The sequence below is a fragment of the Halichoerus grypus genome, chromosome 11 (genome assembly GCF_964656455.1).
Source record: "Halichoerus grypus chromosome 11, mHalGry1.hap1.1, whole genome shotgun sequence".
Lineage (NCBI taxonomy): Eukaryota > Metazoa > Chordata > Mammalia > Carnivora > Phocidae > Halichoerus > Halichoerus grypus.
In genome coordinates this window covers 73,224,586-73,243,528 of record NC_135722.1, presented here as the reverse complement: position 1 = coordinate 73,243,528, position 18,943 = coordinate 73,224,586, and the positions used below count along the sequence as shown (strand labels likewise).

Here is an 18,943-nt window from a genome sequence, read left to right as displayed (position 1 = left end):
CAGACCAGCAGTTCACCATCAACCCTCATGCAATTTAATAACCTACCACTTAGGCATCCCATTTCATAAACGACTCCATATCTCTCCCCCAGGGCTCATTTCTCAGGCTCCCTTTTAGCCTGAAATGTGAGTTCATTTCATAGGAAACCACGTCCAATTCATCTGGGGTGAGACTATCAAATGGAAGGAGTCCATTTTGGCTAGCAGCATTCCATTTAAACAAGATGTGCTTCCTCAGAGCCAGTAACACAACATGCAAAGCCAGAGTGTGCTAGGGCAACAGCGTTAGGCTAAACAAAAGGTGGGGACAGGGGAGGACACCGCCGAGCTGGTCGGAGTTTCAACAAAGTGGGAAATTAGAAAAGTCACAGCCTGAGCGTTGCTGCGGGGGTGTGCGGCAGAGATGGTTAAAAGCAAGGTTGTGAACAGCCCACATAACAGATAGTTCATGTCAGGGACATTGCTCTGTGACCATTTTTGGTCAAGATGGGTGTAATAGAGTAAACAAAGAGCAGAAGAGGAGGGTTGGGTTTCTATCAGATTCTCAAGTTAAACGTAACAAGTCAGAATGTCCTAAAAAGCTTCAAAGATGGGACAAGAGTGAAAATACTTGAAGCCAGCAGCTACTGATTGAATATGCTGGGCAGCAGGGCACTGGATCATGATCTGGTCAAGTCTTTCTTTAAAGAAGGGTACAGAGTGTCACCATGTCTCCATAATGAGATCCAATGATGAGTATCCCACTGCTTCCCCTTTAGAGAAGCTTCCAGGCCCCTCCCCTAGCATATGATTCTGTTCTACTCTGTGTGTAATTATAAAAACACCACCCAAAATCTAGTAGTCACCAAGGGGGAAGTGTTATGTGAGAAGCTTCCAAAACACTGAGCTGCTGAATCTCAATGAATTAAGGGAGTCGTTCACAAGCTATTCATTCAAGTTCAGCATGTACATCGAACTTAAGGAAAAATGCTAAACACCGATTATGGTTTGATCATGAATAATTTTCTGTCTTGGAATGAAGCAAGCACAACATGGGGCTGAAAAGGATATTTACATGGAAGGCAGGAGATGCTGGGTAGAGGTCAGGAAACAGTGGTAGGAAGGAAAATCCCTTCTAGAATCTGGTTAAAAATTCATTTTCTTAAAATGATGTACAAGGTACTTTTTAGGCTTTTTATTATTTCCCTGAAACCTCTTCAGATGTGCTTCTATGGTCTGTATTGTCGCTATGGAGAAAAGGGAGGGCTTTGGGGGATCAAATTAGTGACAGAGTGCAGAGTAGGAGAAATTAAGTATTTGATGTCAGTTGAATGTCCTTGAGCAAATGCCACTCTAATGGTTAAGCAAGTGTGTTAGAAATGGTACACAGACATGGCTTCTCTCAGGAAGGGTGGGTAAGAGTTTTGTGATAAGGAAATATGATCACTTGATTAGAAAAGACTCAATCTATAGTCAGAGACCAGGCCTGCTGCTAGTGCTACCAAAGAGTTTCACTTGCCCACTTGATCCAACCCTAAGGAATGGCTCCACTTGGGGACAAGGCTCGAGAAGGACAGGTGTAGGCTTATGCGACAGAAGCAGCCCAGACCCCAAAGTCTGTAGGAGCCTATGAGCACCTAAAAGCCAAGGTGATCTTTATATACCTGCAACATGGACAGGTCTTTCGGCTAGAGCTGGACCTATGTGCTAGCTTGCACCATCAGAGAATTGTTTTCAAGGAAAATAAGCAAAGATATTGTAAGTACTTACTATCTACAAGAAAAACCATTTTTGTAACCGAAGTATCAGGTAAAAAGCTAGAAAAGTGGGTGGCAGCGTCCGCCATCAAACCCTGGGTAAAGAGGAATTGTTTAAAGTGTGTAATAAATGGTGGTCTTTACAATACAAATATTTGCCATTGGGCTAAAGATACGGGGAATGAGCTGCGAACCAGATTGCGTGCACATTAAAAAGAATGTAAATCAAGGAGCTGCTGGGTTGAACCATAGTCTCCTGAGAAGTGTGAAGATATGTGATAAAGCCACAAAGGATTATGGGTTATTTTTGTTCCCTTCGTTTTCTTTCCCTTTCAACACAGAGAAGGAACATGCTGTGCATTGGGCTGTTTAAACACAGAACAGCTGAACTTTATTATGTTTCCTTTTAATTACAGCTTTCTTAACTGGGTTACTAGTTGGGCTTCTGTTTCTAGAAGCTTGAAGAGGGTCTCGCTACACAATATTGTAAGCAGTGGTTCTTTGGAGGAACAGGAAAGTGACTGGCAGATCCATGGTACAGGGGTCCAGACTTGGGAACAAGATCTTGCTTGCCACAGTTTTTGTGAATTTATATTACGGTGAGAGGAAAAGGAACGCAGTTAAACAAGAATCGGGTAGATCTGGAAATATGGAAATGAGGAGACTATACTCCTGGGGGAAAAAGCATGCAGAAACACTATTTCCGCTTACTTAATGAGAATTCATTTGTTATGGCATCTGTAAACTGTAAGTGCTAGGCCAGGATGCTATACGCTCTGCAACCTGGAATGTCTGTAAAGGTGTCTAAATGCCCTAGGTCTATAATGCAACAAAATCTTGATTCCCTTGGAAGAGTCGCAGAGTATTTACCTAAGCAAGACCGCAACTTGAACCTGAGATCTCATTTCAGATACGTGCCGACGGTATACACCAGCATTCGACTATAATATACTGCCAAGTTTCTTAAGCATTGGGAAGCACTGTTTCCCTATCTTTTCCCTCTGAGTTAGCTTGGCCAGGGAAGATGCTCAGTTACCAAAGGGAAGAGAGAGGAGAGTCTGGATGGCCAAGGATAACTAAGCAAGAAATCTTGAAAGTGGGAACAAAACATCTGAATATGATAAAGAAAACAATAGATTTTTAGAGAAGGGGAAAGACACTGTCAGCAGATTGAAAAAAAAATGACTGTTCAATTAGAAAGGATTCTCAAAAGGGGGATTTGGTGGAAGGGGGACCATATTGATGCCGAGAGCAACCCCAGCACCTGGGGAAAAGATTTAACATCTGCGGTGAAACAGAGTTGGTGTTTCAAGATGTTGTTGGCTAGATGTGGGGATGGAAATAAAATCACGTTCTGTTTGGGCATCGGGCCCAGTAAGTTCAATTTGTAGGAGAAGCTCAGCAAGATGTTACCAGATCTACAGTGAAATCTCTGTGATGGAAGCATCTAGACTAGGGGGACAATGCTGTAGGTCTTCTTTTTTTTTTTTTTTTTTTTAAGATTTTATTTATTTGACAGAGAGAGACACAGCGAGAGAGAGAAACAAGCAGGGGGAGTGGGAGAGGGAGAAGCAGGCCTCCCGCCGAGCGGGAAGCCCGATGCGGGGCTCGATCCCAGGACCCTGGGATCATGACCCGAGCCGAAGGCAGACGCTTAACGACTGAGCCACCCAGGTGCCCCTGTAGGTCTTCTTTAAGAGAACTACTCCATGTGCTGACACCGAGAGGATTAGGAAGAGTGCAGCACTTAGAAACATGAAGGTGGAGAAACATGGTAACTGGCGCTATGTTTTTGATAATGATTCCTGGATACATATTTGGAGCAGCCCGAAGGGATTCCATCCAGGGAGGGTTGTCATCTGTAAACTGCCCCCCTCTTCTTGGACTAGTTCTCATTTTGTCAAAGGTGCCATCGTTGCTATGGCTGGGAATACACTGGAAGGTCGTGCTGACTCTGGGCTGGTCTCAAGAGGCATTAGTGGGGTTAATGCATTGGCTGCCTGGAGCATCTCCATTGGTTGCCACTGTTTATTCCACTCACCCTGAAGCAATCAACAGAAGCATGGGCAGGAGGAAGGAATGAGGGGACAAAGGCCTTGACCTTAAAGATTAAGAATGGAGGTTGGATCAACACAAATGAAAATACACAATAGCACTAATAATGCTAACATGAAAACATGCAGGTAAGGTTACATGCAGCATTACCAGGCATGCTTATCTACACACAATCACACACACACACACACACACGCACACACATGCATGCAGGAATGCTGAGGAATTGCAAACTGGCTTGGATATCTGGGGTCAAATGGCTGGTTGGACTGAATGTCAGAGAAAAGTGTGCTTGGAGGATTTTTGAAGTGGGGTACAAATGAGGGCTTCCTGTGGCAGGTGGGGATGGTAGTGGGCCGTGCCATGGGGCAGGAGGCTGCATGCATGGATCACACAAGGGCGAGAAGCAGTGCTGTTGGGTGTAGAGGAGCTTGCAAACTGGAGTGTCAGGGGAGGAGGGAGATAAACGGGTGGCTGATGAGAGACAGCAAGTCCTCCCATAGCTCAGGACAGCACGCCAGGCGCCCTGCTGCCTGCTGGGTTTTGACTGTACTCTTCTCTGGGCTATTTATTTATTTATTTATTTATTGTTTAAAAGATTTATTTATTTCAGAGAGAGAGAAACAGTGAAAGAGAATGGGGGGAGGGGCAGAGAGAGAAGAGAATCTTAAGCAGACTCTTCGCTGTGCACGGAGCCCAATGTGGGGCTTGATCCCACAAGCCTGAGATTACAACCTGAGCTAAAACCAAGAGTCGGACACTTGACCAACTGAGCCACCCAGGCGCCCCTGGGCTATTTAGGAGAAATCACTATTGCACATGCCCCTGGAGGCCTGGCACCAGGGACATATGTAGAAAGTGAGATGCATTTTCTATGGCTCCGATCGGGAGTGACAGTGAAGGAACCACCAAGGCCATAGCACAGACAAAGAGGTGATGCACGCGTGCCACCTTTGTTTCGCTAAGAAAGAAGCTGCACCAGATAAAAACTTAATGGGCTGAAAACTACTGAGAAGATACAGACTCAAAGACATCTTTCACGGATCAGAAGAGCTTCCATTTCAAATGCCTTAAGTAGAGATGAAGAAGGAGTTGAAAGCTCGGAATGAGGATGGCCATGTACAGGGATGGTATGATTAATGCCAACTAAGTAAAACAAAGATGTTCTACCGGCATTCCAGCAAATGAAATATGCAGAAAACACGCCCATTTTGGGGAAGTTCAGAGGACCTTCTACAGAGGTTTGACTGGAGGCCAGGGGGCATTCTTTTTCTGTGCCTCATTAAAACAGATGTGGAATGTTCTAAATGCTTTCTCCAGATCCAGCCATTCCTGGGAAGAGGGGTGGGTTCTTGCCCATCCGATCCAGGCAGGGACATATGGTAGGAAATGATTCCTGCAGACCAGGTCTCTGGATTCCCGGCCTCCCACAAAGAGCGGTGGGAAGTCAGCTCCAGCTCAACCCAGTGTCAGGTCCGGGGGCTGGCACACTCTCCCCGCTCTCCTCTCTGAGCTACAGCCTGTTTTGTTTCCTGGTCGTCAGCACTTACTTGCCCTGCCCCACCTCTCCCTGCCTGTGTGTGTGGGGGGGGGGCAGGGGTGCTGTTTTGCCCTCTCCTTTTGCAGCCTGCCATGCTTGCTTGCTTGCTTTCAAGGAATGTAAAGGTTGGCTCCCAAGGTCTGTCCTGCATGCTTCCATCTGCTTTCTCTATTCCGTTCTTGTAGAAAGCTCTCACTGGCTATATATCTAGGTTCCATTTCCTGCCTTTCCTTTTGTGGAAGGCAGCCAGGGACCCTCTTGGTGGAGCTTTCTGGTCTATGAATGGCACTACTGCTGCAAAATAGAGGTGTTGGGATAAATTTTAATTTATTTCTCAATTGGAAAAGGCCCCGTCACATAACCCAACCTACAGAATGATAAAAACAGAACAACCAAAAGCCCATATACCTCAAAAGCAGAGAAAAAAAAAAATTAAGTAAATCAAAACAACCCCTCCCCCAAATCCAAACCCCATCAAACTTCAAACAAAGGAGTCAGTGGATTCGAGTAATGCAATAGTTGTTAGAGGCATTGTATGAAATCTGTGGGCTGCACTTGAGCCTGTCACAGGCAGTTATGAAAGATGTAATTTAATTTGCTTAAAAAAAAAAAAACCCGTAAAAGGCAGATTGGATAGCTGTATTTTAGCAAATGTGTTTGCACTAAGGGTACCTTCTGTTGAACAGTTCTGCCCACAAGCTGTCTGTAGAATATAGAACATCTCTCGAGCATGCTTGCCACCTTGAAGCAGGGCAGTCGGGAGCAGAAAAAAAAAGAACAGAATGCAGAAAAAAGGTGAAGAAAAAGAGAGAAATGAAGGACAGCAAGTCTAGTACCATCAATACATTTAGAAATGAGATTAGCCAAGTGTGACAATAGAATTTAAATGACACACAGAAAGACATTAAGATTGCAGTAAATAACATACTATGGAAAATCCAGCCAGAGAGCACTTTCTGTTCAGCTTAGCTACAGAGTTGGAACGAAAGCACAGGTCGATTATTCATTTTACTGGCTCTTTTGCATTCCAGCACTATACATCTTTTCATCTTAGCACTAATCGTTAGTGGGTTGTTTTTTAATTTTTATTTTTTTGGTATTTTTTGTATTTTCTTTTTTTGTATTTTGTATTTATTTATTTTTTTGCTAGTTATTCCAGTCAATGATTACATTGCCCAGTACTGCTCTGGAGGACTCAAACTTACCAACTATGTCAAACCACAGAGGGGTGTTGGCTGGTTGCACAGACACCACCCCCACAATCTCGGTGACTCTATCGCTTTCCATGACTGTGAAGTTATAAAACGGCTCATCAAAAGTCAGCGGTATAGGTGAGGGGGGTGGTTTCTTAATCCATTCAATGTGGAGGCGGGCCGTGGAGGATTTCTGTGGGCGCCCATTGTCCACTGCCTTTATCTACTCACACATGGAGAGAACATAGAAAGAAGTCTTAGAGCTCAGATCCCTGTGGAAATTTGGGTCTGTCACTCATCCGTTGTTGGCCCAAGGATCCATCCTCATCACAGTGCCAGCCAAGGGAAGGGAGAGTGGAGATCTGGGTAGAATGTACTCAGGAATCGGGGGACACAACTGAGTCATGTGGGGGGTCCCATATAGCATTCACTGGAAGGTGATCTGAACCACCACCAACTTTACAGATGTGGAAAACTTGAAAAACAAAAGATGCACTTACCCATTTTTAGTGTTTTATGGGCATGACTGATAGCTACATAAATAGGAATAGCTAATTTGATTCCTTGTACCTCTAGTGGTGATGCTTAAAGGGAATAAAGTACACTGTGAATCCTTAAGTGTGAATGATGAGAGCATGTGTGTGGTCATGTTGTGCAGCTCCTTCCTTCTGCTTTATTCTGGGGAAAGCACTGTGTTCACTCAGAATCCCAGGAAGGTGATGGGATAGGTGTGGGAAAGGCAGTAGCCTTGCTCGAACTGCCTCAGAAGCCCCTCAGTTATGCCAACTCTGAAGGGGCAAAGAACTCTCTTGGTGAAAGCGTGGGCTCCTGGTGACAGCAGGATAGGGAGGAGGGTACTAATGACTCTCCTCTATGGTCTTATTTAAGAACTGAAGAAAGCATGTTTCCTCACTCAGCTGTGCAGGGTGAACTGCTATGTTGTCCTGGACTTCAATGATGGTTCAAGTTCAACAAGCAAAAACCACGGACAGAAAAATTTCAAAAATCAATTAAAAAAAAGGATTTTTAAAATACCACATCTTAAAAATAACATGTATAGGTGCAAGGCTAATTGTTATAGCCTTTAAAAACAGTGACAACTCACAGCACCCAAATGCTATGTGATCATGAATGACCACTTTGCTCCAGAAAATTCCTGTGAGATGGAAGACCCTTGAAGATACATGTCTTAGGTCAGGTTTCCTAGGAGCAGAGTCTGAGACAGGGATTTGAGTACAAATCATTTTGGGGGTGGGGTAAGTATTCTCAGGAGAAAGGGACTGAATGAAGCAGGATGAACAGGAGAAAGATAGTAAGCAAGGGTGTGGTCTCAGCTGAAGTTTAATCTCAGCCTGATCCAATGGGGGGGTGGTTCTGAATCCTCAATTGCACTGCTGGGTTGGATCCACCTAGAGGCAAGGGGTTGGCCTTTTGTGTCAATTAGTCGTCGGCTATGGGCTGCTGGCCTGGGGTGGGAGTGTGGAACCTCCCGGGTCAAGAAGTTCAGCCAAGGATGATTCTCTCCAGAAGGGGGCAGATGTGAGCTCTTAGCAGCCAACACTCATAGTTGTTGGGGCATAGCTGCATCAGCCTGGTAAAGGGGATCTGGGTGGAGCACAAACAATATCCACTATAGTCTGTCCATCCAGTCCTCAAAGACTCCCATTGTCACACAACTATAGTAGCACATATTACATCAGAGCTGCTAATGGCAGAAAAAGGGCCAGTTTTTTATTATCTTCTTTTCTCTGCCCACTGTTCTGGATATGTTATTGAGTAGGGAAAGAAGCCCAAGTCCAGACCATAAGAATGAAAAGACAAATCAAGGGACTCAGACCATCCTTTAAAATAATACAGGACTGACTGTATACAGCAGAGAAGGTTGCAAACTAAGAGAAGGACAGCAGATGGAGCTGACTCTTGACAGTTGTTGGGACCCTGGCAAATGCCCATCACTTGTAAGGATGACCAATCCCCTTTCTGGCATAGGTGCTACCTTTCTAAAGTGGTTGGGGATGGTGGGAGCAGACGGCACCTTAGGTATGGGAATTTTAAGTCTCTATTTGAGATAGTGCTCATTTTTTTTTCTTTTAATTCTCTAACAATGAAAAATGTAGTCATTTTTTACTTAAGTTTTTTCACTTTTGCAGCTTATGCAGAATAAGCATAGTTGAGATTTGTGTCTCAATTTTCACAGCTGTCTTATCACACTGTCAACAATTACAAGAGTTGTTTTCTTTGGGATTGTGTTATCACACTGTCAACAATTACAAGAGTTGTTTTCTTTGGGAAGTCTTGGGGAAATAGTGAATGATATATTGGGTGGTGGGTGTAATATGTCACTCTGGTATTCTCCTACCTTCAGTTTTCATCTATGCTGAGTACCTCGAAATGAATATACCTTTCTTAAGGCTGCAGAAAGTGTGGTTGAGTATGTGATGGAACAGGCCGTGTACTGGGAACAGAGGAGGTTTGCTGATAGGACACAACCAAAGGAAATGGTCTCATTATTTAAAAATATCACTGAAGCAGAAAGTAGCCTTCCACAGCTGTGTGGCTGTACTTATTACTCTAAAGATATATTACGCAAATGAATATACATGAGTAAGAAAGTAACTTCCACCACCACCCCCATGAATGTTAATGAGGTTCAGAAAAATCTTACCGTTAGGATGTCATAACTTCCTGCTGTAAACTGCTTTCTGGAAGAAACCATGCCAGTTTTAGGGTCAATAAAAAACTTTCCATCATCATTCCCATCCACAATACTGTAGGAGATTTCTGCATTGGGGCCTTCATCTCTGTCAAACGCAAAAGCCCTATAAATGGGTTCTCCCCTCTTTTTTCGGTCACGTTCTGGCAGCTTGATCTGGTAGACCTTCTCTGGGAACTGGGGTTTATTGTCATTTTCATCCAAAACCTGAACCACCACCCAAATGGTGGACTGTTTTGGAGAGGAACCGCCATCTGTCACAGTCACCTGAGTTTTGAAAGAGAAAGCATTTTGCAATCAGAATGGAGAAAAACTTCTCTTGCCACTCCTCCCTTTGCCTGCCCCACAAAAGGCCTATTCTGTGCCTTAGGGCATCTCAACTTTTCTTATTCCTGTAGTTCATGGTCAATGCATAACTCTTCATCGTTCATCTGTAAAGGCAGGGAATGCCCTATATCCAGTAATGGAAATCACTGCAAAGGTTAGGAGGGAAGCAGAGCTCTTGTTGTGCTGTGGAGTGGAGAGGGAGAGAAAAAGAGGATCGACTTTACAAAATGTATTAGCTTATGTAAACTTAGTGGACATAAAGTATACCCCTCAACAGACACAAAAAACAATATAATCATTATTATATGTTAAACAATGGGCATTTCTTCTAATTCTTGGACAATGATATCACCATTTAAATTCTTTCAGTATTCATTTTCTTTTCCTTTCCATTCTGTAAAACTTGTGAGTTTTACATTATTACTGTACAAAAGGAAAACTGAGATATATGCTTCAGAATTTTGATGACTCATTGTAAGTACATTTGACAGTTTTAATACATTTTTAACAGTAACAAAATAATTCTCCCCCCTCTGGGAAACTCGAGAGGGGATGGACACTTCTTCCTGCATCTCTGAGGTGCTATTCTTATGAGTGTCTGGGAAAACTGAGAGAGAGGAGAGAAATGAAGAGGAGACTCAGTATGGGTAATCTTCTTGGTCATAGTGATAATAATTACTATCATAGAAATACTTGTACATGAGGATGGTTTCACCGTTTATAAAGCACTCTTCCATGCATTGTATCCTTCACTTTCCAAAAGACCCTTTTCACTAAGTGGAGGCTTATTTGTTCCCATTATACAGAGGAGTAAACAGAGGCACAGAGGTCCCCTTGTTACCAAGTGCTAAAGCCAGGTATTATTAAGTTTTTGGCAATTCTTAATGTTCTGTGTGACCACAAACCTGGAAGAACATGTATTTCATCTTTAAATCATTACCTGGAATAAGACAGCTTATTCCTCCAAAATATATATTTGGGGGCTAGAAGGAACATAAAGACATACTCGGCACCAATAGGAGAAAAACAACAGTGAATTACAACACCTGGTCATTCAGTTTTTCACCTAATAAAGCAATCTGACAGGAATAATGGAAACAAAGGCCAAAAATGTGGGAAAACAAATTAAAGGCTTTTTGCAAAATGGAAATGCAATGTAGTTTAGTTTCTCTTACAAGCCGCCTAGGAGAATGGCTTTAATAGACTTAAGATAAATTTTCATGGGAGTCCTTGCTTTCTTTGAGAAATCAATCAAGTTTCCTTCTAAAGTTATTTTCCCAATTGGTTTGTTATGTTTCACAAAAGAAACACGTCGGGACCAGTATGTGCCAGGGCTGGATTTTGACTCCTGAGATTTTCCCGGACATGCTGAGCTCTGAAGAGGCACATTCTGCTGTTGCTGCCGAAGTAAAATGTTATACTCCCAGGTGAGTTGTGTTGACCAAAACACATTGATTTCTTGGCTGCTCTATTCCCTGCCTCTCTTTTCTCCTTGAACAGCCTCTTTCTGAATCCAGGCAACTCTCGCTGTCTTCACCATGCACAAAAAATCACCTCCTCATCTCTTCTCAATAAATGCCCCTCGGTGGGCTCAGAGATGGGGTCCCGGGGCTGCTCAGGGCCACGTGGCTGCCAAGGAAAGGACTCTGGGCTGCGGTTCACCACTCACTCGAGGATCCTGCTGCTGTAAAGTGCTTTCTTTTGGGGTCGCCTGGGTGGCTCAGCCAGTTAGGCGTCTGCCTTTGGCTCGGGTCATGATCTCGGGGTCCCGGGATCGAGCCCTGGATCAAGTCTGCTTCTCCCTCTGCCCCTCACCCCTCTCGTGCTCTCTGTCTCTCACTCTCTCTCTCAAATAAAAAATTAAATATTTTTTAAAAAATGCTTTCTTTTGGAGTAGAGCTGGATTTACACACCCAGGTCCTTCAGGTGTCTGCTTCGCAGGGAAAGGTGGCAGTCGCACAGCCACTCCCAGGTGTGCTATGGGGAGCTGGGTCCCTCCTGGCCCCACCTCACCTCAAGCACCCAGCTTGGTCTTGCTCTCTCAGGCTACATAGGCATCCTTGGGTCCTCGAGAGTGAGCAACAACTCTTCCCTCCAGGGCTTTTGCACACCCTGCCCTCTCTCCCTGGAGGGCTCTCCCCATCCCTTCCCCTGGGTCTTGCCTCCTCATCCTTGAGCTCCAGCTGAAATGTCTTTTCTTCAGGGGTGCCTTCTCTGAGCCCACAGACCAAGCGCCAGCCCCCACACCTCATGCCCCTCCTGTAGCACACGCTTTACATTACCCGATACTTTTCTTTTGTAGCACTTACTCTTGTGGAAAGTAACTAAATACATGACTCTTCATCTGAGCTGATAAGCTGTGTAAGGGCAAAAACAGACTTTGCCTGGTCTGTTCGCTGCTCTCACTCCTGTGTCAAGCTACGCAGGTAGAGCACGCACCACAAATGCTTATTTACTGAATTAGCCTCTGACACAGGTCTTACTTGGGCAACCTCTTGAGCCAAAGCAGTCTTACCTTATAAAACCTGCTCAGACCATTAGAGGCCCTTTTTACAACAGAGCCCCCAGCTGCCTTTCCTGCCTTCTGGCCTGTGACTCCTCCATCTTATCCATGGTTTCCAATACCACCTACAGCTGATCATTCCCCAACGTGTACTCTCGTGCCCGAAGCTCGCTCTCCATACCAAACCAGTATGTCCAACTATGTACCAGGAATCTATTCTCTGGACCTCTCATGTCACAGACTGGAAAACATTACCTTCAAACCTCCCCCTTCTCCTGTTTTGATTCTCTATGAAGGACACCCCCACCTACTGCCACACTGGTCTGTCCCAGAACCCTGGGCATCTACCTAGAGCCCCTGTTCTCACTATCTACATCCAACCAAACTCGGAGGCCAGCAGGTGCACCTTCTCTAGTCACACTGCCCCAGGACAGGCCTCCTCTGCATCTTGTTTGGATTGCTACGGTAGCCTCCTGGTCTCCCTGCCTCCAACCTTCATCTTTGTTGTAAAGTTATTTCTTCCTTAAAAATTGGATCATGTCACTGACCTTGTATAACACCCTTCCAGGGCTCCTTGAGGACAAGGATCTGGCCAGACTTATTTATCACTGCGCCTTATCCACCCCTTTCCAGCCTCCATGCCCAGTTACACTGTGAGCCTGGGAGGTTCTGAGTATGTTATGTTCTTACACCCTCATTCCACTGTACAGCTGTTTGTCTCCATGGAATGCCTTCTCTTGGAAATACACCTGACTCATTCTAGAAGCTTCAATTCAAACACTCCTTCTCGAAAGTCAATCCTGCCTCCTGCAGGCAGATGGAGGCGCCCTCACCACGTTCCCCCTCCACTGTGTGCATAACTCCAGGACACTAATTATCATCTGCATTTTTCAGTGTCTATGCTTGTTGGTCTCCAATCAAACTTTCCAGAACAACCCAAATCAGGGATTGTCTCTTACTCATTGTTATGTCTGGTACCCGGTACAGCCCTAAGTGTCAAATAAATGTTGTTAAATGAAATTAAGACTTAATTTACCCAAAATTCTTCCCTATGATAATAAGTGGAGGGAACATTCAGACACTGAAGAATCTGTTTCTTCATCTATAAGAAATTAAGAGACTGATAACATACAATCCCTAAGTGCTTCTTGCTTTATGAATCTATGAATGGGGGTTAGACAGAGCTAGTACAACTTTAACCCTGAACTATGGGGTTCATACCCCCCTGACATCATGGAGAACATTACCAATCCCATGATTACTCATAATGATTTCTAGCCACTTCCCAAACTGTGCTGGCCATTGCGGACACTTATCTACAATCTACTGAAGTAATCTATTCATGTGTTTGGCTCTTTCAACAGGCTGTGAGCTACTCAGAGGCAGGGATCTTGACTTTTTCATCTTCGCTGGAACCTCCTGTACTCTCAATAAATGCTTGCTGAACTGAACTACGTCATTTCTGACCTCAGAGTCTTCATTTCCATTTTTATTTCTCTAGACCCACTCATGTGTTCAGCTATGTTTGTACCTGGAATATCAATCATTAATGATTCCATCAGATTTTTAGACTTCATTCTTCATGTTGCCTTAGGCCTCAACCCACCAGCTGAAATTAGTCTCTATGGAAAAGGAGCAGCGCTGGGGATCGAAGCAAAACTAACTGAGATGAATCCCTACCATCTCCTCCTCCGCATCATTTCTCATTAACGATGAACTAGCTGTTGTTTAGAAACTATCCCTTCTTGTCCCACCACAATGTGACAAGGGAATACCGAGCCATCCTAACCTGGATTTTCTGTCATCAATGATCAATAATCAGTGGTTCGGCAATTAATCAAAGCCTGAAAGATTCATTTCTTTAGGTGCTTATGGCTAGCGCCTGACAAAAGGAACCACAACTAGAACCACAACCACTGAAAATACAGTAGAGCCCATTTCATTTTTCCATGGTGTCCTTGGGGTCTGTGACTATCGGGCAGAACCAGAGGAAATCAACACGACCCAGTGGATTATAACGATAAAACAACAAAGAGGAACATGTTTATACGTCTATCCCTGGAAGATGCAAAAGCTTTATAAGACCAAAAATGGATGGGCATGGAGAATTCTGGAGTTATGGCAGCTGGTGGAGGCCACACTTCTTACTCACTGAAATTTTCTGATGTATTTATATTTGTGGTCTCTTTCCCTGTAGTAGAATAGAAGAATGGAAGCTGCCTGAGAGTGGAGACCTTGTGTCTTGTCCACGGCCTTGTCCCCACGGATTATTGAGAGTATCTGAAAATATATTAAATATTTCTAGAATGGAGAGTTCAATTCTGGCATTCTCCTTAACCATTAATTCATCGTAGATGGCTATTTCCAGGCCATTACACTTAGCGTTGTAAACCTCTCTTCAGGGATTACATATCCCCCTTCCTATACTTTATATTTATCCTTGACATTTTACCATTATCAGACATATATTTAACTCATAATCTTATTTATTGCCTGTCTTCCTCTTTAGAATATGAGCTCCATAGAGCATCGGCTTTCGTCTATTTTGTTCACCAATGTATTCCTGGAACCTACGACAGCAGATGCAGTAAGCATTCAACAAATACCTGTTAAATAAATGAAATATTCAAGTGCCTGTAGTTACAAAACTCTTTTCGAAGCAAATTAGGTGATACACCAACCAACAAACCACCCCAAAAAAATCTGGATTCATACTAAATTCACCCTTCCCCCATGCCCCAAATCTTCTGTAATATTCCTGACTTGCAATCCATTTCGCCTCAGTTTAGATACTTTCAGTAAGACACACTCACTGCCTTAGGAAGCAGCCCAGTGGTTGACGGGTTCGATGTTCTCAACGCTCTTTTTAATACTGCACCTGCATCTACCTGCCTGTCATTAGCTCAGACTGCCTGTCGCTTCCCAGAGACTGGTTTTACTTTTTGTAACTATACAGAAAAAGTCAAATTTCTCTTGCACCTTGTCTCAGTTATCTACTGCTGTGTAACCCAAAACTAAGTGGCTTAAATAACCCATAATGCTTTTATTATCTCTCCCAGCTTCAGAGGCTGAATGGGGAAAGTTCTTACTTGGGGTCTCTCATGCAATTGCAGTCCCAGGGAGCTGGGTCTGCAGTCACTGGACATGTCTGTCGGTTGGTAGTAGCCACTGGCTGGGACCATCGCTGGGGCTGAACCTATGCTTCCTTGCAGCATGGTGGCTGGGTTCCTTTCATTATTTCCTTTAATTCCTTTAATTGTTAAAACAGTCTCATGAGATAGGCACTATGATTGCACCTATTTGATAAAGAAATTGAATTTAAGAACTTGTCCTAGGTCACAGTGCTCCTAAGTGGAAGAGCTTGTTTTAACCCTGGCAGTTTGGTTCTAAACCAGGGATTGGCAAACTATAGCCCATGGGGGCGCCTGGGTGGCTCAGTTGGTTAAGCAACTGCGTTCGACTCAGGTCAGGATCCTGGAGTCCCAGGATCGAGTCCCGCATCGGGCTCCCTGCTCAGCAGGGAGTCTGCTTCTCCCTCTGACCCTCCCCACTCTCATGCTCTCTCCCTCTCTATCTCATTCTCTCTCTCAAATAAATAAATAAAATCTTAAAAAAAAAAAAACTATAGCCCATGGGCCAAACCTGGCCGCTTGAGATGAAGCCACGCCCACTCATTAACATATTACCTAGAGCTGCTCTCCCGTTATAAAGACAGAGTGGAGTGGTGGAGGTAGAGACCATATGGGTCAAAAGCCTAAAATACTTACTATTTGGCTCTCTACATAAAAAATCAGCTGACCTCACTTACTGCACGCCTGCTTTGCTTGGTCCTTTGCATGGTGATTTACATTGTCACTATTTTTCACAGGAACCTGGTAGACATTGCCACTTCGATTCTACAGCTAGAGAGACAGACAGTGGGGCTCAGTAGTTAAGGAAGGAATTTTTGCAAGGCCACTCAGCCAGTAAGTGACAAAACACAGGTTCACACCCAAGTCAATTTGGCGTCACAGCTCATGCTCTTTTCCCCACCCTGCACAGCCTATGTAGAAGCATCTGTTAACCATCTGTTTCAAACTCCCTCCCCAAACGTGGCTCCGGATCAACATCGAGCTCAGAGCGGTGCTTCTAGAATCAAGCTTTTCCCTCCTTTGAAAATTGGGACCATCTTTGAAAAATTGGGCTCCAGTCTTTTGGCACCTTTCCTGTTCTCCTCAATTGCTGAAAAACTGCCACCAGGACTTGGGCGGCAGCTGCGACTTCTTTCAGCTCTCTGACTTGAGACCCAACCTTCTTTAGCGCAACTCTATCTCCTGCTATTTTCTTACACTTCTAGGTCGTCAGTTCCCGCTCAAAATCTGCTCTCCCCTCTTCTGTGATAAAGGAGCTGAGAGGTGGGGCGGCGGGGGGGAGGGCTTCAGCTTTCCTGTTATCTCTTATTTATCGGGCGCTCAGTGATTTTAACTCTGTGCAGGCACTCTTCCAAGTACTTAACAGATAACTAACCCCTTTTTCCTCACATCAGTCCTGGGAGAAGGAAGGAGGGGGGATGATCCCCTTACTACAGGTTAGAAACAGGCAGGGAAAGGGGCGCCTGGGTGGCTCAGTCGTTAAGCGTCTGCCTTCGGCTCAGGTCATGGTTCCAGGGTCCTGGGATCGAGCCCTGCATCGGGCTCCCTGCTCGGCGGGAAGCCTGCTTCTCCCTCTCCCTCTCCCCCTGCTTGTGATCCCTCTCTCGCTGTGTCTCTGTCAAATAAATACATAAAATCTTTAAAAAAAAAAAAAAAGTCATTGTTAAAAAAAAAAAAAAAAGAAACAGGCAGGGAAAGGTGAAGTACAGTGGAGTCCACCTGGACCAGGGTCCGTGTCCCCAGTCACGACCCTCTGCTGCCGGTCCCCTAAATGCTTGCCCCAACTTGTGCCCCAACTCGTGGGTGTGGCCACATTCTCCTTCCTCTGAACACCATTCAAACGTACCATTTCAATGGCCTCAGCACTTCCGAGATGGAGTGCTTTTACTACCAGTCCATCAGTCACAGTCTAGGCTGATCACACCTCAAATACCATGTATCTCTGTATTCACACATGGCTGCCACGTACTTTCTCCCTGTCCTGGCAATGTCCCTTCTTCTTCTCGAGTACTTGGTGGCCTTATTCTGAGTCTCCTGATCTCTAGGAGCTATTTTTGCACCTGAAGCTCTTCTAAGGCAGAAGACAAAGCTCAAAGGAGATTTATGTTTCCCTCCTCCATCTCATTATCAAAAGTCTCAGGAACTAGCTAATAGATTTGTGTGAGGAAGAATTCTAAAGATAAAGCCTTTTAAACTAAGGCAGAGCTTCCAACCATAGGTGACAAGTAGGTTTCAGATATGCTGTGAGATTGAACCTCCTAACTCTTGGGTAGATGAGTGTGACCTCATATAGCTGGACCCCCAGGGCTGGTCATCTCTGGCTGGGGTTAGCCTTTCTCTTTACCTGACAGTACTGTACAAATATTATCGTCTTCTGTGTGCACCATAATGGGACAAAGGTTATGAAGCCTGTAATCAATCACTAATAATGTTACCCTTGTCTAGGCTCTGATTACATTTTAAACAATATGCCTAGGGAGGTTACTGGATCCAAAGCATTCTGAACAATACCAAAATTAAAAACTCTGCAATATTGAAATCTCCATGCATAGGACACTCTTCATGTGTAGGATTATAGATGCTATGGATGTTGACAATTAATTCAAGTGAAGATACCTATCTATTTTCACTCTTTTTCTCACAAGCCCAGTTGTGGATAGCAATGCTCTTACCCTTTGTCTCTATTCTTGGTCACTGCACGGGTAGGCAAACAGATGAAGGGCACCCACTATTGGGTATTTATTTTTCTCTATGACATTCTCATACGCACTGAAGAACCTCAGAGTAAAGGAAAACTGCCTTTCTCTACCCTTAGACTCAGCAAAGCACAGAGTCACTAGACATTAAGAGAACTCACGAGTAAGTGGGAATTTAGACATCATTCTGGTTCATTCCCCCTGCTTTACAGATGAGGAAACAGGTCTAGACAGATGAGCTTCTTAGACCAACATCATATTACTGGCAATAACCTTAATCTTTCCAAGACATTGGCTCCAGAATTCCAAGCTGCCTTTTGAGCTTCAAATGACGCCTCGTGTTCATAACTTCTCAGCTGTGTGATTTCAATATTGTGGAGGTTTTAATTTTGGTATTTTTCAGAATGCTGCACGCTTAAAAAAGAAGAAATGTGTTCAGAGTAGATGCTCTGTTTACTTTTTATCTTCAAAAATGTTTCACAAACATTAAAAACTGAATCCTCTCAAGATAGCCAAGAAGTTGAAAACAACTTTATCTCCTCCCCACAAATAGAGAAACAGGGAGAAATGACCTTCTCCAAGTATACTCTGGGGCTGATATTAACGTGGGGGCTGGAATTCAGACCTGTCTGCTCGTGGGCTCAGATGACTGCACTGCTGGGAAGACAAGTGCTTCCTGCCATTTCTGGAAAGAAAACTATGTACAAACACTAAATTAAAGGGTAGGTCTCGAAGGAGGAACAGCTCTTAAAGATAAACCTTCTGAAAGGTAAAATCATTGAGCTAAAATTAACCTGTACTATCACCCATATTTTCCATGGAGGGAAAGAAATAAAAAGTCAGCTTTAAACCACCTGCCCTTGGTTTTATTACATGTGATTTCTCTGATTTGACCTATCAGTTGGCATTAAGAAACCATCTGGAGATGGGTAGGTGTTCCAGTCACTCACCATCCTGCCTTACCCAGCCCGTGCTGCTGTCTCCTAGGTACAGTTGAGGGACATATTCTCTGGACTGTAGAAGACTCGTGTCCCTGCTCTTTTAGTTTC

At 44.2% G+C, this 18,943-nt stretch overlaps 1 protein-coding gene across 5 annotated transcripts in view; it reads right to left on the bottom strand.

Annotated features, from left to right (window-relative positions):
- The window catches only part of FAT3 (FAT atypical cadherin 3), a 660,051-nt gene that overhangs the window by 118,461 nt on the left and 522,647 nt on the right, over positions 1–18,943 (bottom strand). For 3 of the 5 annotated variants that reach the window (XM_078058674.1, XM_078058677.1, XM_078058675.1), the window contains exons 5-7: positions 9,190–9,504; positions 6,537–6,747; positions 6,004–6,072 (exon numbers count right to left, since the gene is read on the bottom strand). In XM_078058674.1, coding sequence (XP_077914800.1) covers positions 6,004–6,072; positions 6,537–6,747; positions 9,190–9,504 — 595 coding nt within the window. The remainder of the gene's footprint in view (positions 1–6,003; positions 6,073–6,536; positions 6,748–9,189; positions 9,505–18,943) is intronic. The other 2 variants (XM_078058676.1, XM_078058678.1) reach the window with 1 other exon arrangement.